The 26,880-nt window shown below is 43.0% G+C and overlaps 1 protein-coding gene across 9 annotated transcripts; it reads left to right on the top strand.

Moving 5' to 3' along the window:
• Window positions 1-26,880, top strand: LOC309366460 (microtubule cross-linking factor 3-like). Of its 9 annotated transcripts, XM_081905048.1 has the most exons (10): window positions 288-369; window positions 1,023-1,077; window positions 2,016-2,240; window positions 4,799-4,957; window positions 10,927-10,998; window positions 12,030-13,205; window positions 14,855-15,051; window positions 19,139-19,238; window positions 19,762-21,034; window positions 23,389-26,880. In XM_081905048.1, exons 3-7 carry the CDS (start codon window positions 2,043-2,045, stop codon window positions 15,020-15,022), a joined length of 1,773 nt encoding a protein of 590 aa, XP_081761174.1. In that variant the 5' UTR covers window positions 288-369; window positions 1,023-1,077; window positions 2,016-2,042; the 3' UTR covers window positions 15,023-15,051; window positions 19,139-19,238; window positions 19,762-21,034; window positions 23,389-26,880. The 9 variants fall into 9 exon arrangements, with proteins under 9 accessions (XP_081761167.1, XP_081761171.1, XP_081761169.1 ...); XM_081905041.1 differs by lacking the exon at window positions 1,023-1,077 and having other exon boundaries at window positions 1-369; XM_081905045.1 differs by lacking the exon at window positions 1,023-1,077 and having other exon boundaries at window positions 1-369; window positions 14,883-15,051.

A 26,880-nucleotide genomic window follows, 5' to 3' on the forward strand; every position in this document is an offset into this window, starting at 1 on the left:
GGAAGGAGGCAGCGCCGGCTCCTCCATCTTCTTGTGGCGCAGGGAAGGGGCAGGCCCGGGCGGGAGGAAGGATGCCCGCCAATTGAGCGCCTCGCCTCCCGTCCCATAAGGCGGCCGGTGCCGTAGGGGCGGTCGGCCCAGATGCAAAGCAACCAGGGCGACGGCAGCGCCTCAGCGGAGGAGCAGCCCCAGCCTGCGCCTCCCGCCGCCTCGCCGACCCAGTCTCCAATGGCGCTGGCTGGGCCCGAAGAGGGCAGCGGCCGCGGCGGAGCCCCGGGCCCCGAAGGCGCCCTCAGCCTGAACCCTGGGCAGCAGCAGCAGCTGCAGGAGGAGATGGAGAAGCTGCAGGAGGAGAACGAGGCCCTCAAGGTGAGCAGGAGGAGAGGAGGGCGGCGGGTGTGGCCCAGCCGGGAGGGGGAGGGGAGCCCTTTATTCGCTCTTTCTTCTGTTGTCAACCCGGCTTGCAGGAAGCGAAGTGATAGAGAACAGATACCCCCCCCCCCATCTTAGCAGCAGGTGCAAGAAAAGGGGAAAGAAAGCAGGGGTCCGTCCTTTTTGGGGGGGTTGTACAAACGATAGTCGTTTTTGTCCGCCCCCGAAAAGGAAAACCATTATATTCCATTCTAGTTCTTAATGGTGCAGCTTCCTGTTGTTCTCTTCTCTTGGTAAAATGTGGGAAACTTCTGCCTCAGAAAAGTTGAGCTCCCTTGGAAGAAACTAGCCCTGGCCATTTCAGACCTGATGGTAGCCCACAGATGGCGAAAAGCACTATATAGTGTGTGCCTTGCCTCCTAATCACTCCCTGTGGCATGCTTCTCACATGTCACATACGTGTTTTCCCTTCAGACGCTCTCAAACATGCATGGCTGACATGCTGTGCAATGGTAAGGCCCTGGCTTTTCATCCAGCAGAGGAAGCCATCCATCCTGTTTGCTGCATGCACTTGTGCCTTCATGACATACTTTATTCTGAATGTTAAGGGAGAATGCTTAACATAACAGCATAACAATTACTCTTTTCAGATCACATTCCCTCTACAGTTTGTCTCATCCGTGAGGGAAGGGTCTTGCATTCCAGGCATGTCTTTAAGAGTACATCTACACTTTTACAGTTAGTGGTAAAATGTTCAGCGGAGTAGCAAGCCATCATTCCGCTGTCTAGCTATGGCTATGGTGTGTTGAGAAAGTGAAGACTCAGCACACAAAATTGTGTTCCCATGTAGAACTGGTAAGCTGTATCACAGGGGTGGGGAACCTTTTTCAGTCTAAGCATTGGATCAACTTCCAGGAGTTGCATGACACCAGAGGGTATGGTCAGGGGCAAAAGTAGGTGGGACAACGGATATGATTCTTGCCTTTTTACAGGAGTTTACATCCTGTCACTTGTCAGAAGTTGCTCTACACCAGTGTTTCCCAAACTTGTGTGTCTGGCTGTTCCCATGATCCCTGGCCTCTGGTCCTGCTAACTAGGACTGATGGGAGTTGTAGTCCAAAAACAGCTCAGGACCCAAGTTTGGGAAACACAGCTTTACACACAAATACACACATGCGCGCGTGCCTTTCTCCATCCAGGCAAGCAAAAGACCATAGACACATCCCATCCCAGCAAGGGAAAGCCACTTGAGGGGGTGGAGCAGGGTCAGCGAGGGCACTGCCTAGTGAAAGGGGGTGTGGCCTTAGAAGGGCACATGGCTTAGGGAAAGTTCTGAGGGCCAGCTATAAAGAGGCCTGGAGGGCCATATTTGACCCTCTGTTCCCCACTCCTGCTGGTGGAAAAACCAAGTTCTTCCCACACTGCATAACTCTCATCCACCCATGATTTTATCATTGATTACCTCTTCGTATACATGTCACACATGTGATGTTTGAAGGGCAGGCATAAGATAGTGATTGATGCTTCTGGTTGTTGTTGTTTTAAGTGAAGATCAACTTAAGTCCCATTTTTCCTTTCATTTTATTAATGTGAACTTGCATTGCCTGGTGCATTTCCGACTATCCTTTCTGAACGGGTGCCAGAATGAGATAGATGAGTTGAGGACTGAGATGGATGAGATGAGGGACAGCTTCTTTGAAGAGGATGCCTGCCAGCTGCAAGAAATGCGCCACGAATTGGAGAGGGCCAACAAAAACTGCAGGATCCTTCAGTACCGTCTTCGAAAGGCAGAGCGCAAGAGGCTCCGCTATGCACAGACCGGGGAGATTGACGGAGAACTTTTGCGAAGCTTGGAGCAAGACCTGAAGGTAAACAGGACCAAAAGCTGGCAAGTAGGTGGGACGGCAGTGAGGGGGAAGTACAAGTAGACTATGAAAGTATCGTAGGCTCAAGTCGTTCAATGGAAAGCAGAGATCTGATTTGTCTCATGGTTCTGAGGGCCAGTAATTTGATGACCTGGATCCTGACTCTCAGAACTCACTTTCTAGATAGCTCACTTTCAGATACAGTGGTACCTCCAGTTGCGGACGGGATCTGTCCGGTCGGATCCTGAGGTTTCTGCAACCTGAAGACCGCTTCTGCGTATGCGTGCACAGCAAAACCTGGTCAAATACTTCCGGGTTTGCCGCTTTCGCATCCTGAAGTTTACATAACCAGAGGGTTACGTAACAGGAGGTACTACTGTATTTACCCCTTTTCCAGTTATCAGAGAGTAAATTCCCAGGTGTGTTACACTCTGTTGCTTTGACAGTTGTTCCAATGAGCTCTGTGGAAAGCGGGATGAGGCTGTGCTGCTCACTTGACCTCTCTTCAGCCGAGCCACTACTGCATATTGGGATGGAAAGAAGGGAGGACAAAGACAGCGCAGTAGAAAGGGCCAACTGGAGTGACAGGTTGGCTCCACTGGCATGTTTGCACCTCACTGCCTGACGCCTCAGTGACTCGGCTGGAAGGGAGGTCAGGCGAGCGGTGCAGCCACCAACCCACCATGTTGTTCACTGCTGCTTTTAACTAATTCATTGATCCGTTAATAAGCTGAAATACATTTCTGTAATGCCAGAGCCTCTTAGCTTGAAATGAATCTGCCCATTGACACATCTTGAAAATATAACTTAGAATTTAATAGAGGGTTGAATCCAATTAAATTATACTTGCAGTAGAAAACAATGAACTTTTAAGTTGTATTGATTGTTTTCATTGAGTATGCTTTGAGTGTGATATAAGTTGGATACAATCTGTAATTCACCACTCATTATTAGAAAGAAAAGCCATTTTAAGGGTTTCCTTTGCATTCCATTTGCATATCAGAAGCAAAATAGCTCAAAAATAAATGTTTGCCCTTCTAGAGCAACAAGTGAAAATCAGTACTCACCAAATAAAATTGCTACCCATGATTTATCTACTAAAGTGTTACTTGATTAATTAACTACCGTATTTTTCGCCCTATAGGACGCACTTTTTTCCCTCCAAAAATGAAGGGGAAATGTGTGTGCGTCCTATGGGGCGAATGCAGGCTTTCGGTGAAGCCTGGAGAGCGAGAGGGTTCGGTGCACACCGACCCCTCTCACTCTCCGGGCTTCGCGGACCTCTCCGCCAGCAGCTCCCGCTGCTTGTGGAGAGTTGCCTGCATGCTGAAGCCTGCGCGTGCTGAGCTCAGCGCGTCCAGGCTTCGCGGACCTCTCAGCAAGCAGCGGGAGCCAGCGCTGGGCTCCCACGGCTTGCAGAGAGCTGCCTGTTTGGGGGCTGGGGTCGGGGGAAGCTCGGGCGGGCCTCCCCCGCCCCAGCCCCGCGCCTGGGGGGGAAAATAATTTTTTCCCTTTTATTTCCCCCCAAAAAAACTAGGTGCGCCTTATGGGATGGTGCGTCCTATAGGGCGAAAAATACAGTAATTATAAGGTGTACAGTTCCAGTTGTAAATAGGTTTCACCAAAAAAGCAAGTGAGACTCCCATGTTAAATTCCAGCTTTGGGTAGCATTGTGTCCAGTGTTCTAATAGATAGAGAGTTGGTCTTTGACCTAGAAATTCCATATACAAGTACTACCTAAGTCCTGTAATCATGGGATACTACCAGTGCTCAGAGTCACACTATGTGGAAATAATCAGGAATAAGCTAGAGTGTATGTGAACTGAGCTTTAATAATAATAATAATAATAATAACAATAATAATAAATTAATTAAATTTCTGTAAAACCCTTCACCCAAGGATTACAGGATGGTTTACAATATATATATAAAAAGAATACATACCATAGTACCAAAAAAAAAAAAAAAATACCTCCCACAGTTTAAAAGGCCATATAAAGTATTTAATTAGCCAAGGCCTGGGAGAAGAGTTTTGGCCTGGTGCCTAAATATTTGTAATGAAGGTGCTCATGTTTTTAAAATCAGTGGAGACTTCTAATGGAATTGGATTGGAGAGAAAACTAATCAGAATGCCATTCTGGCTCTAGAATACACTAATCAGCTCTGTTTTTGTTGGCTGAAAACAGGATTATAAACATCACATGATCATAGGGTTGTATCAAACTTAAAAGTAGACCCATTGCATCAGTTGACCTAAGTGAGTTATGCCTATTAATTTTCATGTGTCTATGCTGAGTATGACTAACATTGTATACAACCAGCGCTTTTTTTCTGGGGGGACGCAGGGGTATGCATACCCCTAAATATTTTGTGAATCTTTGTACTTTTGTCCATTTACTGTATTTATTTCCCCTGATTTGAACTATAAAATCATGATTTTCTTGAGTCAAAATGAGAGTACCCCTAATCATTTTTTTTTAGAAAAACAGCACTGTATACAACCCATAATTATCTTCGCCACAAAAATGTTGTCTTTAAATTTTAAAATTCTGTTCCATTAGGTTGCCAAAGACGTTTCAGTGAGACTTCACCATGAGTTGGAAAACGTGGAAGAAAAACGTACCACCACAGAAGATGAAAATGAAAAGTTAAGACAGCAGCTGATAGAAGTAGAGATTGCTAAACAGGCTCTGCAGAACGAACTTGACAGGATGAAAGAGGTTAATGTTCAGTATTTACTTTTGAGGAAATGAGTTTTTATTCTACCCTGAATTTTATAATGGTTGGAATAGTAGTGCATACACTTAATGGAGGAGGGCGTCAGAGATTCTCAGAATGCTTGATTAAGGATCCTAAAACGCAATGAATAATTTGTTTCGTAGAAATGAGAACATAAATGAGGGAAACAGTAAACAGTTCCTAGAATTAAAAATGGCTGCCCCTTTCGTACCTTTGCTCTTAGTCAGTTTTTGCCTTCTACTGTGAATTGTTGGTTTTCATGGATGAGTAGAAAGGTTTGAGATTTGTATTTGTTTGCTGAAAAGCATTCCCTGTACCTGTCTTTGAAATGAGATACATTTATTCTTGAATGCTATTGAGAGTGCTCTTGTGCTCTTGATGAAATTCTCATAGCTATCTGGTAGGCTGGACTGGATAGACACTTGATCTCTTCCAATAGGACTCTTCTTACCTTAAAATAAGGCAAGTCTGTGCTACTGGATTTTTAGAAAAAGTAAAGCCAAACAAAGCTGCTAGTTCAACCGCTTACACTCCCATTGAGTTTAGAGAACATAAAACTATGGGCCATAATCCAGTGGTCTTTGTAGGTATATCCAACAACCTGCATGAGTCCTATGAGATTTGTGATAGTGAACTGCAACACCCAGTTCAAATATTACTAGCCCAAATTTCTTTCTTACTGCCGTGCTTCCTAATAACCTGTGCTATTAATTAGCGATAGATAAATCCACATAGCCTTTCAGGTTTACTGAACTATTTACTGGTTTGTATTTGGATAATGAAACTGCTAATGAAGTGCTCAAATGGCTATATTAAGAGTTGTTAACATTTGGCCTACATTGTGCTGGTGTGGCCCAGTTGCATTGTGCCTCATTACAAAAGGGTCTAGATCATTCACTGGCACCCTCGCTGTGAAAGGGAGTGTTTGTATTGGCTTGCATCTTTCGCTGTCAATCTAAATTGACTGCAGAAATATCCTGTCTCTTAAGCATCGTATTGGATCCTAATTGACAGCTAATTATACACCAGGATTTATGATGCTCTTTTTGTGTGTGTTTCTGTTAATCTACCCCCCATTTTTAATATCCCTGCTGCTTCTGTTTTCCCAACCCCTCCTCCGCACCCTGCTTTCCTGTTGTTTTCGGGTGGTGATAAATGGTATTTATTCAAATTCATATTTATTGTTTGATTGGTTGATTACTTATCTTTGGGCAAGCTCTCGCTGGAATTATGTATGTTGGTGCAGAGAACATTTCATTGGTAAAAAAATTGAATAGTCCCCAGTTTCCATACCAGGAAGAATTATTTTGTGGCTTCCTGTAATGGAATAAGGAGCCAGAGAAGAAAGAAGTCTGCTGTATCTCTGCGTGTAGGACAAACCAGGCAGAGATTACTGAAAGAAGATAGATGGTGATACCATTGATTAATATCTTGACACTCAGGGTATTGGAAGAAAATAAATGAGACTCTTACCCAGGTAATTTCTGGGTAACATAACACCTCAGTAGTTGGTATTACACCATTCTTTTCTTCTCTCATGAGGAGAAGTAGAATATGTGCAAAGTGACACTGTACCACACTGATTAAATGGTTAGTTAGGCAACAGGGTGTAGATCTGTATGTATTAAACACCAAAAAATGTAATATCTGAATGTATGCAGGGATTGGGTTTACAAGTGCTAAGAACTGCTCCAAATTATGAATAGTTCTTCTCTTATTTCAGCTCGTGCTGCTGCTCATAATAATTACCACAGTAGTTAGGTTTGTTTTTATCATGTCTATGGAATGGACAGGGAAAATTTGGTTACAGTAATTTATGCTGTGGTAACTTCAGGGCTGAATTATTGCAATGTACTTTATGCTGGGCTGCCTTTGAAAATGAGTTGGAAGCTTCAATTACCTTCAAGAAGCTTCAGTGTATCTGCCCAACTGTTGACACGTTCGAGGCAAACCTGCTCTGTCCTGGCTACATGTATGCTTCCAAGCCCAATTCAAAGTGCTGGTTTTGACCTATAAAGCTTTTTCTGGCTCAGGGCCCCAATAATATCTGGAACACCTTTCCTGCTGTGAACTGACCTGGACCCTTAGACCTTATTCTGAGACCCTTCTTTGGTTCTGCCCTTTGCAGAGTCTCAAAGGATGGTGACAAGAGAGGAAGGCCTATTCAGTTGTGGTTCTGTATATTCAGGTGTTGCTTCCATGGAATGCTCTACCTAGTGAGGTCTGCCTGGCATCTTTCCTAACTGATTTTGTTTTGCTGTTTGTTTGCTGCCCAAGCTGCCTGTGGCTGTTATTTTTGGGGGGCGGGGCGGGTGTGTGTGTGTGTGAATGTGAATGAATGAATGAATTGCAGGTGTTTGTATGCAAATACTAAATTCACCACATTTGTCAGATAAGGAATTTGAAATTTAATTTTAGTTGAAACTTGCATATCCAATAAATTTATTGTTCCAGTTTTCAGATGACTGGCCATCATGCCTTGGAAATATTTCCTCTGCACCTGCTGCCATTCTGGTTGCTTATAATAAACAGATACTTATATTAATTTAAAGCATGATTGATAGTGTCTGCCCTAGAAACCTAATTACCAGAAGCATATGACTATGCCTTTGGTTTGACTTCCTTTAATTGGAATAGATGCCAGCAGTTTAGATTACAATAATGTGATTTAGTTCAATGGTTGTAAAAATGACAGTATACCAGGAAAGTAGGCCTTCCTGATATTGGTAGAGGGAGGTAGATTTCACACAGCTCAGCTGGTTAGAGCATGGCGCTAATAACGCCAAGGTTGCAGGTTTGATCCCCATATGAGACAGCTGCATATTGCTGCATTGCAGGGACTAGATGATCATCGAGGTCCCTTCCAATCTACAATTCTATGATTCAGTGTGGTTGACTTTCATTTGAAAGATGCAAAATCTGAGCAGGAGGATTTTCATGAGAACTTAACACAAGTTGGTTAGTTCCCCATCCACTCTAGCACTATATTATTCAGCATAATTAAAACAGCCGGAGAACATGTAGCTTGAATGTAAAAGGGGGGAAATGGATCTCAACCCTATAACAGCACAAAAGATGAGAAAAAACAGCACCTAGCGTTGCACTGAACAGAAAGGTGTGTATTTGATAAAGTAAAGGTAAAGGGACCCCTGACCATTAGGTCCAGTTGTGCAGCGCTCATCTCACTTTACTGGCCAAGGGAGCTGGCGTACAGCTTCTGGGTCATGTGGCCAGCATGACAAAGCCTCTTCTGGCAAACCAGAGCAGCACACGGAAACGCCATTTACCTTTCCACCGGAGCGGTACCTATTTATCTACTTGCACTTTGACGTGCTTTCGAACTGCTAGGTTGGCAGGAGCAGGGACCGAGCAACGGGAGCTCACCCCATTGCAGGAATTCGAGCCGCCAACCTTCTGATCGGCAAGTCCTAAGCTCTGTGGTTTAACCCACAGCGCCACTCTTCTCCCCCGCTCCCCAGGCCTCTGTATGTGCTCAAAATCAGCTGTGGAGTGTTGGGTCACCCTCCAAAGCAGATTTGGACGGAAAGTAGGCAAATTTAAAGTCCCATTGTGCCAGCAGTTGTATGTGTGTGAAGCATTGGATACAACCCATTGCTTCCTTCCTCCCCCACCCCCGCTGTGCATCTAACAAACAGGAAAGCAGGGCTTTTTGCCTCCCTGGTGTATATAAGGAAGAGGCCCATCCAGCACTAGGAGGGAGAACCACTGGTGCTTTTTTCTACTTCCATTTGAATTCTTAGCTGGGCTAACTTTTAGAATGCTAGCCTGTCATCTTCCAGTTACTTGCAGTGATTATGGACAACTGTGGATCACTGCTAGTAAAGATGAATACTTTTGCCACTTTTAAAAAACCAGGATCACATGATTATGATGCGGACATATAGAGGCCCATCCTTAAATCCAATTCAAGTACCATGGCTAAATCGAGTTGTGGATTGTCTATTTATTTTTCCTCTGAATTTTCATCAACTTTAATATGCTATTGAAAGCAATATGAAGTTTGTGTATTCCATATATAGAGAGGTAGAAGAGTGGTAAACAAGTGCTATCTCTTTCTACTGAACTGTTAATATGTTGCTTGTCAAAACTAGTAAATGAAAGATAAGATATGGAAAGATTGATTTGTTTTTAATTGTTTTTATTTTTCTGTACTTTGTATTTTCTGTTTTCTTTTTCTTTTTATTTTTGTAATTCTTTGAAACTTTAATAAATATTATTTCAAAAAAATAATAATTTCTGTTGAAATTCAAAGAAAGGATAAAAATGCTTTGCTTTTTGCAACCTAAAAACATCAGACAGGCAACCGAGGATATTAAACTTGTCATGAAATGTTTTTCACAGAACACTGGGCCTCACAAAGCTGTAGGGCATTCTGGGGCGGCAGGAACACAGCATTCTTCAAGTCAAAGATATAGAACTGTAGGGGATGACAGTATCCAAAGGTCGTCTTGTCTACCTCTTGCCTGTAAAGAAACTGAATGTTTTGCATCTGGCCACGGTTATTCATGTACTGGCAGCATCTTGTTTAGTTCACTGTAATGCTTTCTACGTGGGGCTGCCTTTGAGGTCTGTTCAAAAATGACACATTTTGCCAATTCCTTAACAGTCACATTGGTTCCTGGTCTGTTTCCATACGCTGTTCAAAGTGTCACTCTTGACCTGTAAATCCCCAAACAGCTTAGGGCCAGGCTACTTGTAGGACCACTGCTTCCACTTGAAAGCACCTGGGTGTTAAGATCAGCTCTGGAGGCCTTGCTCTGGTTTTGTTACCCTTTGAACTGGTTGGTGGCAGGCTTTTCCCACTGTGGCACTTTATATTTGCAACTCCCCTTCTGGGAAGTTTGCTTGCCACTTTCTTTGTTTTCCTTTTAGTAAGTTGTGAAAAACGTTTCATACCCCCAGCCCTTAAATGTGTTTCAACATTTAAACCGATATGGTGGTGTGGATGTCAAAGAAAAAAACAACTATCTGATGTTTAGAAGACATCTGAAGGTAGCCCTATTTATGGAAGTTTTTAATGACTGATGTTTTAATGTATTTTTAATCTTTTGTTGGAAGCCACCCAGAGTGGCTGGGGAAACCCAGCCAGATGAGCGGGGTATGTATGTATGTATGTATGTATGTATAAAGAAAGAAAGAAAGAAAGAAAGAAAGAAAGAAAGAAAGAGGTAGGGCTGTGTGTGTGTAATGCTGAGGTTTTATTTCCTGCTTTCTCTTGTTTTGAGATTTTAAAAAATATTCTGTTAAACTGCTTTATTTTAAACCATGCTAAGAGCATTTGCCGAAGACCTCCAAAGAAATAAACAGACCTTCCTATTTTGTTGAGGGGAAATGAGTTCATTTATTGCATCCTTAGATCTTCAAAGTAGTATCAAAGTCATTCTATTACAGAATCATGATAAATAAAGGGCACATATCTGGGAGACAACTATTTACAATTATCTTGGGTCAGTTACTTCCAACCAAAAAGTCTGTTTGCAGTTATGTTGAATATGCTTTTTGGTTCCTTGTGAGGTTTTTTATGTTACTTTTTTTTTTTGACTGTTTGCAAACTATTATTTTTAATATTCAAAGTACTCCAAAGTATGTTATACAGATGAACAACAACCTGAATTGTATAAAAATATCCTGGTCTCTGAACTGTGGAGCAACCAATATTTTTGGGGAAAAACAACATCTGGTTTTTGAAAAAGCTTCACGTGCTTTCTATGGTTTAATGGATTTATATTGTAGTCAAGCCTATTGAGTTGTTAACTTTTCTCAGGATTAGCCAATTGTTTTATTCTTTTGCATTGTTTTAACAGTGCTAAATGTTTTATTGTATTTGTATATATTGTTGTGTATTAGTTGGAGATACATGGCTGTTTTCAAAAACAAATAAATAAACACATTTAGTAAAATGCATACTATACCTTATCTTTTTTTATAGCAATCCATGAAAAGAAGAGGAAGCAAAGACTTGCAAAAATCAGAAAAAAAGTCACAGCAGACACCCACTGAGGTAACCTCAAATACTTCTGTCTGTCCCATGGCACAATCCAGTAAACCTTATGGTTATGAAATAAAATAATAATTGGTGCAAGCCTTTCCTTAGTCAACATAATTGGAAAACTGTGACTATTCTTATGGTGCTCATTTAGTAGAATGTTAGTAACCAAATTCTTAAATGTTGTTTTCAGTAACTATAGCAGTATATTTTAATATATTGGGTTGTGTTTACCAGAGTCATATATAGTGTTAATCCATTGAAATAAATGGAATTGTCACTAGGTCTTCTCCAAGTATAACTGTTGCACACAGCTGAATGGTGTTCAGCTCAGTTGTGCTACAGATTTATTTTGTAATCTATACCTATCAATCCATTTGAAACTATTTAGAAGCTAATTATAGAGAAGTTCCTAGCATCTGCACTCCTGAAATTTAAAGTTGGGGCTATTCTTGAATGGCTATTACAATGATACTTGGAAAAATAATGGAAACAGCTATATTTTACTTGAAAAGATGGCACAGACCATGTTCCTGCTATATTGATGTCCTTTATCTCTTGGTCAGAGAGATTTTCAGCTTTCAGAATCTTAACAATTCTCATGACCAAACTCAGGGCCACTTCACACATCACTTGTTTTTAGGTGAACCCTTAAAACATAACCTGTGAATGCAATAAGCACAAGTGTGTCTGTCGTACAGGTGTACTGTTAAGGGAGTTATGATAGGTTGCAGCTTCCTGTTGATAGTACATTGACAAATGGTTGGTAGATTGTTTCTGTGTAATGTGTGAAATAGCCCTTGGTAGAGAGTAAAACCTACTACTGAGTAGGTTTTGAGGTTCAGAACATGGAGTAATGATTTTTTAAATAGGTTTAGTGGCACATTTTGCTTTTGTTTGATATTTGAAATGTGTATCAAATAGAATCATACCTTCCTGGAGTTCACTGGGGCTATTATTCTATTGTTTGAATTATCATTTGCTGAATTGTCAAATGATGTCACCACATGTCTAGTAACTGTTGGATCTTCTTTCTTTTTTCTAAGGAGGACAATGAAGATCTGAAATGCCAGTTGCAATTCATCAAAGAAGAAGCTACCCTGATGAGGAAAAAGTTGGCCAAAATAGACAAGGAAAAGGACAGATTTGAACATGAACTACAAAAATATCGGTCATTTTATGGTGATCTAGACAGTCCCTTACCAAAAGGGGAGGCTGGAGGCCCACCTACCACAAGAGAATCAGAACTCAAGCTTCGTCTGAGGTTAGTAGAGGAAGAAGCCAATATTCTGGGAAGGAAAATAGTGGAGTTGGAAGTAGAAAACAGAGGGCTGAAAGCAGAGCTTGATGACTTGAGAGGAGATGATTTCTCAGGGGCAGCCAACCCGCTCATGGGGGAGCAGAATGAATCACTCTCTGAGTTACGGCAGCATCTGCAGCTAGTTGAAGATGAAACGGAGCTGCTGAGAAGAAACTTGGCTGATGTAGAAGAACAAAACAAGCGCATCACAGCAGAGCTGAACAAATACAAATACAAGACTGGGGCTCATGACAGTTCAAGGCATCATGACAGCGCCAAGACAGAAGCGCTCCAGGAAGAGCTCAAAGCTGCCCGCATGCAGATCAATGAACTCAGTGGTAAGGTCATGCAACTTCAGTATGAGAACCGAGTCTTGATGTCCAACATGCAGCGCTATGACCTGGCCTCTCATCTAGGGATCCGGGGCAGCCCCAGGGACAGTGATGCTGAAAGCGATGCGGGGAAGAAAGAAAGCGACGATGATTCTCGTCCTCCACACCGCAAGAGGGAAGGTCCCATTGGTGGGGAGAGTGACTCAGAGGAGGTCCGCAACATCCGTTGCTTGACCCCCACTAGATCCTTCTACCCAGCACCAGCAGGGTGGCAGAAAAGCTTCACAGACCGGCAGCAAATGAAGGACATCCGCTGCGAAGCGGAACGCCTTGGCAAGACGATTGACCGCCTGATTTCGGACACAAGCACCATAATAACAGAGGCAAGAATTTATGTGGCAAATGGGGACCTGTTTGGACTTATGGATGATGAAGATGATGGCAGTAGGATACGGGAGCACGAACTTCTTTACCGAATAAATGCCCAGATGAAGGCATTTAGAAAAGAGCTCCAGGCCTTTATTGACACACTAGAAGTTCCAAAGTCTTCAGATGATCGAAGTACAGATGAACCTTTGTCAGTGAGTCAGGTAGACTTTTACTTCATAAGATGCCTAGGTAAAAACTTTCAGCCCAAGGTGTTGTATGGATGGTTGACTGGCATTTCCCTTACATTCTTATATATCACGAAAGGCACATTGTTTAAATTTGCTGTGGCTTTCTTAGTTTCAGGTTTGTAGCGTAGTCCTAATGATTGGGTTACTAGCACCACACAGGGCTGGTATGGGTTGGCATGACTTGGCAACTGCCCACACCTCTTCCGTGAGCCCATTGCCAAGAGCCCCCTGGTCCCATCTGCTGCTTCTCCCTGTCTGCTTGCCCCTTCCTTTGGACTCACCGGTGACAAATGAAGGCAGCTTGAAGGAGAAATACCAGACACTTCCTGTAGTAAGGAGGTGATACAGTGAACAGTAAAGCGGAAGTGGTCCCATAATAAAATTGTTGGCCAAAGGTTCTGCTGCAGTTTATTCTGGGGGAGCGGATGATATTTTGAAATATGCCACTTGTTAAAACCATGGCCAGCTCAGGGTTTAGGGAGTCCCCATGTGCACATTAAAATTGAGATAGTAACATGGCAGAAGTGATCAGATATCTGGCTTAGGGGCAGAATGTTTGAATAATTATCATTTGAGATGCAAAGAAGTGACCTGGTTATATAGAATTATGTGCCATGAAGATGTATGGAAGACGGATATTGAATTTTAACCAGTACAGTACTTTCTAGGGCAGTTCTGATGTTCTTCTTCCCTGTCTTGCAAAATGCACTTATCTCTTCTGAACCTGAAACTATTCAGGCCCCTATCCATAGCTGAAAGGACTTCCTGTTACAAATTGTACAGATACATTGAGATACAGTTTGTTCCTCTCTTAAAATGCTGAAACTTGGGTTAATTCAGTGGAATTGGTTGGCAGGCATTTCATAACAGTCATTTTAGACAGCTAGCTTCAAAGTGATCTTGTACATATTTGCCTCTTTTTTTTTGGTCAGGCCATTTCTGTAGCGCTTAATATATAATAATATCTTTAAGCACTCTACAGAAACCAAAAACAAAAGCAAGAGGCAATTTAACAACAATACAATTTAATACAATTCAACAGCAACAGTGTTGCATATACAACTGTTACATTAATGCAAGTTACTAATAAATATAGACCAATATCCTTCTCCTGACACACCTCCTCTCAGCTCCAAGACTGTACACATTCACCCTTGCTCTCATTCAGGGCTGAACAAACTCAGTTCTCTCACAAAATCTCACAATAAAGAGGGTTCCTGGAATCTGCTGGCATCATCCCAGTTTCTCACTCTAGTCATGTTTTGGAGGACAGGCACAAGGTGGAAAGAGCTTCTTCAGAACTGTCTGCCTCATTGTCCCATGCAGCACTCACCGGTACTGCACACACCCAGTTCACAAGATTAAGCCTCAGATGTGGTTCTTTCTTTCTTTTCACTTGAAATGTTAAGTTTGCTGCTTCATTAACATAGCGTTATCTTGTCTTTGTATTTACCTTCCCAGATGTTCCAGCCTATCATTTTACTTATTCTCATCCTTGTATTATTTTCATCCCTTTCTTATGCAACAATATTTAAACTTGTCTTCCTTTTCACATTGTTCTTTGTGCTGTAGTAAACAGACCTTTTTCATCATTTTGCCATTCATTGTAGTATTCTTTTCAGTTTGTTTTGTTTTGTCCATCCTTCCAAGATAAGAAGTGCAAGAGCTGTAGTTTCTGTAGTAATCGCTGCTGTAAAAACACTGAAGACTACTCACTGGAAAGAAGGGATGCCAGCCCTCACAAGTCAAATAATATAGAACACAAAAGAAACAAAGCCCCCCACAACTGAACCAGAATTGTGCTCAACCAAAAAGCTAGGTAAGCATATGAAAAACAGGTCTTTATTCTTTTTATAACAATCTTTCATTTTTAGTAAGTTTGGGATAAAAATGAGGCTGAAACTTATGCAAAAGTTGGCTTTACAGTAATTGAAACATAATTTAGAATGCTAGAAATGTTGTATGTTCCTCAACCCAAATTCTTACATTGCAGTCGCAAGCTAACTAAAGGTTCCTGCAGTTTGTGCTATGCAAATATACACATTTGTATAGGTGAGAGATAGCAGAGTTGTTCAAAACAGGGACTTTGAGTTTATAATAATTCTAAATGGAGTTTGCCTGACTTCTGCTCCTGACAGTTTAAGACACAGAACTTCTACTGATACCCTTTGGGAGCAAGGCTCTCGAGTCCACAAACAGCCCTCTGGCACATGAGTGGCAGTTAAGAGACAACAACAGTGAATCTCTTCTACTCAAAAGCTTGTCATATAAATTATTAGAACAAGATTGAATTGTAGGTGGGTTTTTTCCTCTGTGTGTGCTTTAAAAAAAATCATTCCCTTGAGGAAAAGTTGCTTTGAGAGTCACTGCGTCAAATGCAAACAAATGTAAAAGTTAATGATAAAACTGTGCTAGCGATAAGGTGCTAATTCCGTGTATTCCCCTCTATGAGACAGATTCCATTAAATATACAAAAACGGGTTCTTCACCTGCAAACACGAAATGTCAGACCATATTGTGACAATCAGCTACAACTCTATCATTACAGATCTTCAAGGGTGCTTTGTACTTGGCAGAGCCAAGACAAAAGGTTTGAAAGCATCTGCTAGAATTCCATCTTTGAAACTTAAGGGCCAGGTTAGACGGGAAGGGCTCTTGTTTGTTTGCTCCATTCACTTATAAAGTGATGGGGTGAGGTGAAGAGTCAATGAGTGTAGCTTTAACTTTCAAAGGGTTGTGTGACTGAGGAGAGTTGAGCCCTTTCTCTTCAGCTGCCATGCCTCCCCACATCCCATTTCTTCTTCTTCTTCCATCCCCAGTTCTCATGTGCAAAACTTTTGCTGTATAGGTTAAGTCTCCACCATTTGAACATGGCAGACACATGAAAAACAGCCTGCCCCTGTTGCATCTAACATGGCCTTAGGTAGGTCTGCCCTTGGCCAGTACATGACAGGGAGACCTTTTAGGGTAGCTGTGAGGATCCTTCAGCCCTCTAGATCAACCACTCCCATCAACCAAAGCAAGCATGGTTCAGCAATATCTGGAAGGCCAGAGGCAACGTTTGAAATGTCCCAGACTCATTTTGCCACCTAGCTATCGGCTATTTGCGATAGCACCTGACATCTCCGTCATCTGGAATCTTAGGAATCATTGGATCTTGCCTGTGTTCACCCACTAGCAACACATTTTTTTGAATTCTATCTGTGATATTTTATCTGCACAGTCAGAACAAATTTCAGGAACCCAGAAGTCATATTTAAAAATATGGTACTTTTGAGCTGCCTGGCCCCAAAATGGCAACCAGACATTCTGTTTTGGTGACTGTAACCCTGGTTTAAGGAGCCATTTGGTGCTTTGCTTATGTATCTGAGTTTCTAACACTGCCAGAGGTTACCCACACCTGTTTTAGCGTGACTTGTGTAGCTCTAACACATTTGAGGAATGAATGGACATAAGGCTTTAGAGTAACCGCTTGTATACCTGGCACACTCTGCCAGAACACCATCACTCAGGCACCCTGTTCTCTGGAAAATGTCCAGCCTTGCAGAGCACAGAGATCGGGGGATCATGGTGATCCAGTGCATGCACAAGAGACAATGTGAAGCATTTTTGAATGTTCAAAAAGGATTTCCAGGTTTAGGTTTCTCCTTTTCAAGGAAATGTGGCCATTTGGGAGCACTGTAGTTGTTTTTTTACTGCAGGCACAACATCATTTCCAGTTTCTGAAAAGCAATTAAAAAACCCCCAAGAGCAGGCTGCTCTGCTTACTCTCCCTTACTTCTGTTAGGCTGGGCTGCTGCTCAACCCCCAGCACAATAAGCTTGACAAGTTTAAAGATTTAAAATACCACTGGAATGGCTTGTGGATCATGATGGTGCTACTGCAAATAAGTAGAAGGTTCTCTCTTAAAGACCTCAATATTGCCTTGCTCTGAAGAAATTTGTGCCCAGAACTCCTGATTACAGTCATAATAAGACATGACTCTGGCAACATGTGTCATCAACCCTTTGGAAGCAGAAAAATACACAGCCGTTGGATAACAAGACATTCACAGAAACAGTGCCAAAGTCTGTCATGATGATAAAGAGAAAGAAAGCTAGATAGATGAACTGTAGATGACCTTCAGACATTGTTTACAGCATGTCTACAGCCTTAGGAATATCACACTCCAGTTCCTTTGCTTGGCTTGTGCTGGATTAATTTCAGGCTGCTGCTATTGCAAGCCACCCCTGAATTCTGTATGCTGTTGCAAAATCCTTACCAGCAAAATGATTATGTGAATGCTATAAATATTTATTTAGTGAAAGTGATAGCCATCCATTTCCAATAGGGCACATTAGGAAAGCTACTGTTATCATAGCTATTACTGTTCATTAGATTTATATCCCACCCCTTCCTCCCAAAGGAGCCCAGGGTGGCACACACACACACAAGTGATAATACACTTAAACCAGCTATTTAAAAAGTGAGTACAGGTGCAGACTGGAAAAGACCTCTGCTTAAAACGCTTGTTGAAAAAGGAAGCTCTTCAGTAAAGACAACAGAGATGGCACCTTTCTACTGTTCAAGAGGAGGGAATCCAGTGCTTAAAGGCCCAATTCCTGTACTGAGAAGATGGTATCTGTGGGAGGCCCACACCTGCAGAATACAGTGATCAGTTGAGACTAGCTTTTAGGTATCTCAAGGTGCCCACCAAATAGTACAAACAAATGCAGCCCTGCATTAAAATGTTGCAGTGTTGAAGGCTTCTATTCAGAATTCCAGACCACCCCTCTTCCCACTCCCTCTCGGGTTTTCCACCTGCTTCCTGCCTATCTTTTTTACTTGAGTGAGTCTTTGGGTTCACCCAGCCTTGATTATACCTTCCTCTTGTATGTAGGTGGTGCTGCTGTGGCTGCCTAGGGACTAGCACTCAAAGATTTAAAATTCCTATTGTTACATGCAAGCGTAACTACATGCAGCTACACCCAAATGTTGAAGTTTATCTCTAATGTGCATGTGTTATCGTGCATTATTTGAGCCTGTGTCTGTGGGATTTAGAAGAGGTAGAGTCTTAACAGGATCTAGAGGACAGAAAGTGCCCTGGCTGTGCAATAAAGGTAAAGGTACCCCTGCCCGTACGGGCCAGTCGTGTCCGACTCTAGGGTTGTGCGCCCATCTCACTTAAGAGGCCGAGGGGACCCTTCCGGGTCACATGGCCAGCGTGACGAAGCTGCTCTGGCGAGCCAGCACCAGGACAGCACAAGGAAACGCCGTTTACCTTCCCGCTATAAAGCGGTACCTATTTATCTACTTGCACTTAGGGGTGCTTTCGAACTGCTAGGTGGGCAGGAGCTGGGACCGAAAGACGGGAGCTCACCCCGCCGCGGGGATTCGAACCGCTGACCATGCGATCGGCAAGCCCTAGGCACTGAGGTTTTACCCACAGCCAGCCGCGTCCTGTGGCTGTGCAATAGATGGCCTTATTTTTGTTTTGTTTTTTTTGAAAAGCTAGTTTTGTTTTTACATATGATTGATTGTTGTTAAGATAGATAAATGGAGGTAGGTTGATACCTGCACTGACTATCATACATACATGGGCCAGTAAAAGAATGTTGCCTTAGAAAAAGACCACTACATTTTATAAAAGAAGTCTTAAATGTTTTGCACAGGCTGTTTTGGCAAGGTTTTAAAATGAGCTCTCTATGAAACCTAAACATATCATAGACAGGAAATTATTTTTACGTAAACTATGAGAATATGCAATGTGATACAGATGGCAGAGACTTCAAAACTCTTCCAGGTGCTGACTTTACATGAAAACCAGTTACTAGAATGATGTTAAGTTGTCTTCAGTTGCAAAGTTGATCTAACAGAGTTCCAAGCGTTTTCCTAGTTGATAAGCTGATTCTCTCCTTTCTTTGAAGGATATATGTGTAGCTGGAGCCCTTTCCCCTCCTCGCTGCATTCACTGCTACGTTACATCTGAACTGAAATACTGCTGAAAGGATTCTTCCTCTTCAAAAGGTTGGTGCACAGTTTGTTTTTCATTCTAAATTTTATTCTTATTTGATGATAAGAATAATTTCAAATCGAGATGGGTTTAAGTGTGGTTTTTTGGCACATCTGTCTAGTTTCAATCCTGATTTGAATGTAGATCAGTAATCATGATTTTTTTAAAAAAAGAATATGCTAAGTGAGGCTTTCCTACATGACTTGATGCCACATTTTGAATGTTACTTTTTAAATTTTCTTAATGTGAGTGAGTCTTTGATGGGTACGCACCATAGCGCAGAAGCTTGGGATCCAAACTAACAAATGTTATTGTGAGTTCCCAAAAGTCTGGCACAGCTGAATGACTAGGTCACTTGTAAAGAAGGCTGTACATATCTGACAACATACTTATTTCAGAGAATGAACATAAAAGAGGATAGGTCTCCACTTCAAATTCTACACTGACCATAATGCTTGCAGGACTGATTTATGTAGTGTGAAGTAATGCAGATGAAAACACTGCTTATCACTTAAAATGCTTTTCTCATTTGTGCAGAAAGTATGTGTTTCGTTTCCTGGGAGAATATGCAGAAAACTGAAATTGCACTAATTACACAAGAGGTGAAGTGTGTGCAACAAGAACACAAGCAGATTTGATTGCATTTGAAACAGAAGAAGGGAATAATGGGAAGGACTTGACTGGCACCAGCAGGTGTTTGAAGGAGATGCAGTCTGATGCTCTTGCTGAGGGTGATTAAATAGACAAAAAGGAAGAAGGGGGTGTGGAGAGCAGCGAGGAGGGAAATACATCCCTTCAAAAGGCATTTCTCCCTTGTTCAACAAGCTCTCTCTGCACAGGTTTCTGGAGCATTAGCAAAAGACATAATGCACAAAAGCAGTGGTAAGACCCAAGAACGTCCAGATGGAAATGAATTTATTAATCCATCTTCTGCAAAGCAGTGTCCTGATTCAGTGCCACTAGTGAAGAGTGGAAATGTGTCAGTGGTTCTGCAGTGGTCATCTAAGAAAGGGATCCATCCTTTGAATGAAAGCTGCCAGCAGGATTTTCTCACAGCTTGTAGCCTTGCGATGCTAGCAAATTTGGGAAGTGTTCTAAAAATGGCTCTTCCCCTTGCTCTATCCGGAAGAGTGGTTCTGATGTTTGGGGAGACCATGAACCCAGATGACATGACAAGCCAAGATTTGTGGGTTGTTGCTCCCAAAGCAGCATGGCCAAGAGCATGGGAGAATGGAGACTTTTGAGCATAGAACTCTTTTGCATAGAACTATCGGTTAACATGTGCAGCCATAGCCAATGTGCGATACGGAACTGGAAAGATGTAAATAAAACACTGGAAGCAAAAGTGGATGAGTAGGCCTAAAGGCCTAAAATGGGCTGAAATAGAACCAGAATGCTTCTTGCACCACCTGGAGAACCAAATGCCCACCACATATAGCGGGACTTTATGACTAGCAGAGCACCAAATGAAGAGTCTTTTAGAAAGAGGTACCTGTGCAAACCCTGCAAAGCTTAACAGAGCAACAAAAGTAACTAAATTGATTTCTGGGTGGCTGAGCTGACTCAAGATCCCGCTATGTTGTGCTAGAAAAGCTTCAAAAGAGCTATGGGGGGGGGGGGATTGACTTTCTCCTGCAATTCAAAGTTCCATGAGGAGCAGTGAGTACAGTCAGGTTCTGAATTTGCCAGAATGGTAGGAATGAGAAACTGGGACAGGAAGGTTGAGGAAAGCAGGACCAGCAGAAGAATTCAACCAAGTACATTTGACTTTACTCCAAGTATGGCAAAGAGAAGCAGAATTTTGCAAGAGGTATAATCTACTTTTTAAAAATGTATTCCATTTTTATTCTGCCCTTCTTCCATTTTACATATTCTGCCATAGTAGAAATTTTAAGAAGAGCTCTAAAGGATGATTTAAATATTTTGATTCCCATTTGGAAGCTGTCAAAAATGCTTCCTGGTTGCAGGGATTGTTTTCCTGAGGTGAAGCTCCACAAACAGGGGCTACCACTGAAAAGGTCTATTCTCATGTGGCCACCGCCACGCCTTTCTTGAATGAAGCACCTATACCACTGCGAAAGAATATGCCGCTGGTATATATGTTGTCAGTGTTCCATTGGATGCATTCTAATTCTAAAAAGTACAAAGACCTTGATGCAAACATATGAACAATGATAACAAGTACCGTATTTTTCGCACCATAGGACGCACCGGACAATAGGACGCACCTTGTTTTAGAGGGGGGAGAACAAGGGAAAAAAATTCTTCTGCTCTCTGCCCAGCGCCCCTTCAGCGAAGCGGCAGGAGGCTCTGCGCAGAGAGTGGGAGAATTTTCCCCCTTTTGTTTTCCCGTTCTAAAACAAGGTGCCGTTTAAGGTGCGTTCAGGCGGCTACCTTGGAAGCCTGGAGAGCGAGAGGGATCGGTGCGCACCGACCCCTCTCGCTCTCCAGGCTTCAGGTTCCTTTCGACCTGCTCTTTGGGGCTGGCGGGGGAAGCCCACCACCAGCCCCAAAGAGCAGGTCAGGGAGCAGCGGCCATAGGCGCGCGTCACCTCTCCAGCCGGGAGAGGGTTGCGGGGGGCTGCTTTAGCCCCGTGCGTGCTCTCCCGGCTGGAGAGGTGACGCGCGCCTATGGAGGCTCCTGCTAAAGCAGCCCCCCGTGACCCTCTCCCGGCTGGAGAGGTGACGCGCGCCTATGGCAGGAGCCTCCATAGCCGAGCGTCACCTCTCCAGTCGGGAGAGCACGCGCGGGGCTAAAGCAGCCCCCCGCAACCGTCTCCCGGCTGGAGACGCGGGGCTGGGGCAGGGGAAGCCCGAGCTTCCCCCTCCCCCAGAACGGGACCGAGAGCCATGCCGAAGCTGCGCGCAGGTTTGGCATCGCTCTGGGAGCTTTCGGGGCTGGGGGAGGAGGAAGCCCTCTGCCAGCCTCCAAACCATGTCGGGAGACAGCGGGAGGGCGCGCTGCACCTCTCCCGCTGTCTCCCGAGTTTGCGGGGCTGGCGACGGGGAGGAGCAGGCTTCTCCCCCCCCGCCAGCCTTCTAGCCAAGTCAGGGGACAGCGGGAAGGGCGCTCTGCGCCTCTCCCGCTGTCCCCCGAGTTTGCGGGGCTGGCGACGGGGAGGAGCAGGCTTCTCCCCCCCGCCAGCCTTCTAACCAAGTCGGGGGACAGCGGGATGGCGGCGTTCCGCCTCCCCGCTGTCCCCCGAGCTTGTGGGGCTGGTGGTGGGGCTCTCCTGAAGCCTGGAGAGCGAGAGGGTCGGTGCGCACCGACCCCTCTCGCTCTCCAGCTTCAGCGAAAGCCTGCATTCGCACCATAGGACGCACACACATTTCCCCTTCATTTTTGGAGGGGAAAAAGTGCGTCCTATGGTGCGAAAAATACGGTATGTCATTCTCAGCTAACTGCTTGTCTTTGGTTTAATTATTTTTCCACTTCCTAGAGAGCAGGGCAATTTTTTGGTATTCATTTTCATAATAGTAATAACTTTTAATTCTAGAACCTAGCCTTTTTACTCTTAAGAGGATAACATGGCATTAGTAAAGGAGAGAAATAATCTCATTATGCTATTGCCATAATCTTCCTTTTGAACAATGTCATCAGGCTGCTATGAACGCAATCCAGATAAAATTACACTCTTTTTTTATCCTGGGAAAGAAAGAAAGAAGAAAAAGGATTAAAAATAAAAGCAACACCAGGTTATCAAACTGGGTTGGAGAAGGAAATATTATTTAATGAGGAAGAGATTATTGTTTTATTATATTTTTTTCTTTCCACCCTGGGAGAAGGCAACAGAAGTACCCTTCCTGTGTGGAAACTAGCCAGCTTCTCTAGTGGCAATAACTGGGCATATGTGGTTGTGCTCTGATTGTCTTGCTAGGTTGCCCAAGGTTGGGGCTCCTGACCTGAAAGTGGCCTTCTCTAGTGGTAGAAATCACCAGCTCTATTATAACATGGCTTATGAGCAGGGATTATGGGAGTTCTTGTTCAACAACATATGGAGGGGTAGATTTCTCACCCATTTTAAAGTCTTTCTGCCTCAGGCATTTTGTGTCTTCCTTAGTTTCTTGATACATACAAGACTTCCGTCATTTCATCTTTCTATTACATGGTTGTTGAGGTTTCTTCTGACTTCTTTACCCAAGAAGCTGCCTTTTGTTTTCTAGGTGTCTTTGCCAGCTAAACAGTCAATTGGGAAAAGTTTCTCTCAGCCAACTTGACAAGCGACTAGATGGGACCTGCACCACATGCAGTGTGAAGGATAGCCTGGAATTGACACACTCCGGGGTTTTTAATGAGAGATCCCAGTGGATGCAAACTCAAGAGTTGATTCAGTGCTGTTGTGAAATCTCCATACCTCACCTGGACTCTCATTTTCATGTTCCTAACCGTGGCAAGTTCTATTGCAATCGTATGTTGGTCAGTGACTTTGCTGGAGAAGCATATTGGATTTGTAGATCATCCTTAGAGTCTTCAGTGTTTTTAACAATAAGAACGCCCTTCCCCACATGTGTATATATATCCTTTCGTAGCTCACAGCCGTTTTTGTTTTCAATTACACGTGCTGATATTCATCGCCTCCATCATTTTTTGTAATTTAAATAATGTACAGCTCTGTATATTCTGACTTTCTCTGCAAACAGCGGGAAGAAATGCTGTACGCATGGTCATGTGTTTGTAAGTGCATGTGTTGGAATAGGAAGTATACCTGTCTGTATTTAGAAGAGACAAACTCGGTACTAGTACTGACACTGAAATTATAGGCCTACACACACACACACACACACACACACACACACACACACACACACACTCTCTGTGGTTTATTTTGAAAGTTAGAAAATACATAGCTCTGGTGATAATTATATTTTGTATATATTTTACAGGTTTCACAGGTCTAATCTAGTATTTGATATACAGAAACTGACAATAGGCTTTTTGTTTTTGTAAATGGATAGCAGTGATAAGGCATTTGCACAATATTTACCAGAGGCAGAATAGCTCATTGGATCGATTCCTCATTCATGGTTGATGCTCCTTTTTTCCTGCTTCACTTCTCTAAACATTGCAGTGCTAGGTCAAAATCAGCTGGGCCTATTTTTCTGAATTAAATGAACTGCTGCTCGTAACTGCATTAGCTTACATACCTAAAAATGGTCAACTTTCATAAAGCGCTTACACCTGCCATTTGTTGTCACATTGCTTGGAGACTAAATTCCAGTGCATTTTTATTTGCAGTGTGCAGTGTGTGTTGCACAGAAGGGAAAGGACAAGACGGATGGCTGCACAATGTCTTTGTGGAGAACTCACCCTTACAAGAAATTCAGGGCTTCTGCTACAACTGGCCCCAAGTCTTGAGATGCCCATTTCCCTGTCAGCTGCAGAACGTGATAAGGAGCTGAGGTGGGAAAACAATAACTGTTACAGTGTCCAAATATGAAGTTAGATTAACTCCATAACATGGCGGGGGAAGGACAAATTTTCCCTTTCCTCTAAAATTCTGTTTATTAAGATGCAGCCAAGCCATTTAGGCAATTGCTGTCAGGGTTTGCTGAACATCGGGGCTTCAAGCTAAACTGGGTGGATTTTGTACAGCTCCTCCCCCTTCCCATTACATTGGTTCAGACTGCGGTCAGAGGTCTGGCAAGGCAAAGTTTGTTTGGAACAAAAGTAGAAGCTGTTGAAGTACAGTGGTCTACTTCTCTTCTGCTTTCCTTAATCTCCGGCTGGGCTTCAGGTGTCCAAGGCAATTGCACGCATTCTGCTCCCATGGGTGATACAAGCAGCTCTTTGCTGTGAGGTTTGCTTGCATTTTGGCATAAAGTACATGCTGAATCCATATAACTTTTCTGGCTTGCCAGAATATTTAGACTGATGGCATTAGAAGTATCTGTCATAACCCGTCTCTGTGTTTTGGGCTGTTAATGTGCTGCGTAATGGCCTGGCTTATTTCCCTTCCCAGCAGTCTTAATGAAATATAGATCCTACTGAGATGCCTTATTTTAAGTATCATAAACATGCCTTCTTTTTATCCTCCTTAGAACTACATAGGAGGAGCAACCAGCAATCCACTCAGCTTTCTAGGAACAAAGAGGCAGTTCTGTTACATCAGCCTGGTTTCTTACATTTCCCTTCCCAACTCCAACTAAGTACAGGTAGCATGTTCACAGACATTTCAGGCAAGCTCTCAGCATCCACTAATAGCTCAGTTGGTTAGAGCATGGTCCTAACGCCAAGGTTGCAGGTTTGATCCTCATACGGGTCAGCTGCACATTTTTGCATTGTAGAGGGTTGGACTAGAGGATCCTCAGGGTACCTTCCGATTCGATGTTTCTATAATACCATTTTGCTTAAGGTTGCAAAGAGACGGGCATCTGTTGTCTTCTAAGGTGACTGTAATACTCTTGGGGAAATTATTGTGCTAATCCAGATAGTGATTCTATTACCGTCATTGTGTCAGTAAAAGAACCAGAGAATAGACTAGTTTGTATACCGCACTAAAGTTTGTTGTTTTTTAAAAATCAAAATTCTGTGCTATGTAATTCATGCCAACAAAAGCCTTTTCTCCCTTCCCCCCAAAGAATTATATCTTTCTAATCTACAAAACCAGATATTTGAATTCTATAAATAGGTAGGTAGGTGGTCGATTGTTTGGTTTTTGGATATAAACACTCAGCCTGATAAAACAGAGCTCCCATTGCAAATAGTACCCAGTGGCTGCAAGGGAAGTTTCAGTGCAATGTGTTATCTATCTACATCTCTTTTAAATGGATAATGGTGTGAAATGTGTTTAGCATTATATAAAGAAAGTTTGTGACTAAACTTTGTGTAGCGTCTGGGTTCTGGTGTGCTGTGCTCTCCTGCTGGAAACAAAACAGACTTATTAAGACTCTTCCCCCCCCCCCGCCCCATATTGAGAAACTGTACCAACACTGGTGATGGCTTTACCATATTGGCATAGCTTACTTCCTCCGGCCTCTTGTGTTGGTCTTTTGGCTTCCACTGCTCTCTGGACTAGGAAGAGGAGCTGGTAGTGGTAGCAGAGAAGGATCAAAGGAAGGCAAGTGGTGCAGTCCAGAGATGTTTACAGAGGGACTGACAAGTTGCAGCTGAGCTAAATCTTGCTGCTGCAGTTTCTGTAACCCTGTAGGTTTGTGTCAGTGGGAAACTAGCAAACATTAGGTACTAAATGTCCATTTTCTGCTTGATCAGACCTTGCTGAGTGCTTCCCTAGCTCTAGAAAAAATTCTGAAGTATATTAAAGAACTGTAGTCCTATGATCCCTTACTTGGAGTACGCTCTGGCAAGCAAAACAGGATTTACTTTCAAGTTAGGATTGGTCTGACATGCTGAAATCCTGAGCATAGTTACTCGGGAATAAATCCTATTAATCACATTTGGACTGATTTGGGAGTAAACATGCCAGGGATTTGGCTGCACCTGACTCTCTCCCCCCCCCCCTAGACTTTCTAAACTATTATTTTTGTTTTAGACCATCATGATAGAATTCCTTTTCCATTCTGTGTCTTGGTAAAATCTCAGTGGTTTTTTATTCAGCTTCACAAACATAAATTGAGGCATTCCTTTGCTTCCCTGCTTTTGAGGTGTGTCTTTGTGTTTGGCATTGCCATTGAAATAAACCAAACGTGTTTTATGAA

This window comes from Podarcis melisellensis (assembly GCF_964234715.1).
Source record: "Podarcis melisellensis genome assembly, chromosome: 3".
Classification (NCBI taxonomy): Eukaryota; Metazoa; Chordata; class Lepidosauria; order Squamata; family Lacertidae; genus Podarcis; species Podarcis melisellensis.

Coding starts and splice junctions, on each gene's coding strand:
- LOC309366460 (XM_081905041.1), top strand. CDS start 142: ATGCAAAGCAACCAGGGCGACGGCAGCGCCTCAGCGGAGGAGCAGCCC. Junction 370..2,015: donor AGGAGAACGAGGCCCTCAAG/GTGAGCAGGAGG, acceptor AACGGGTGCCAG/AATGAGATAGATGAGTTGAG. Junction 13,206..14,854: donor AACCTTTGTCAGTGAGTCAG/GTAGACTTTTAC, acceptor TATTCTTTTCAG/TTTGTTTTGTTTTGTCCATC.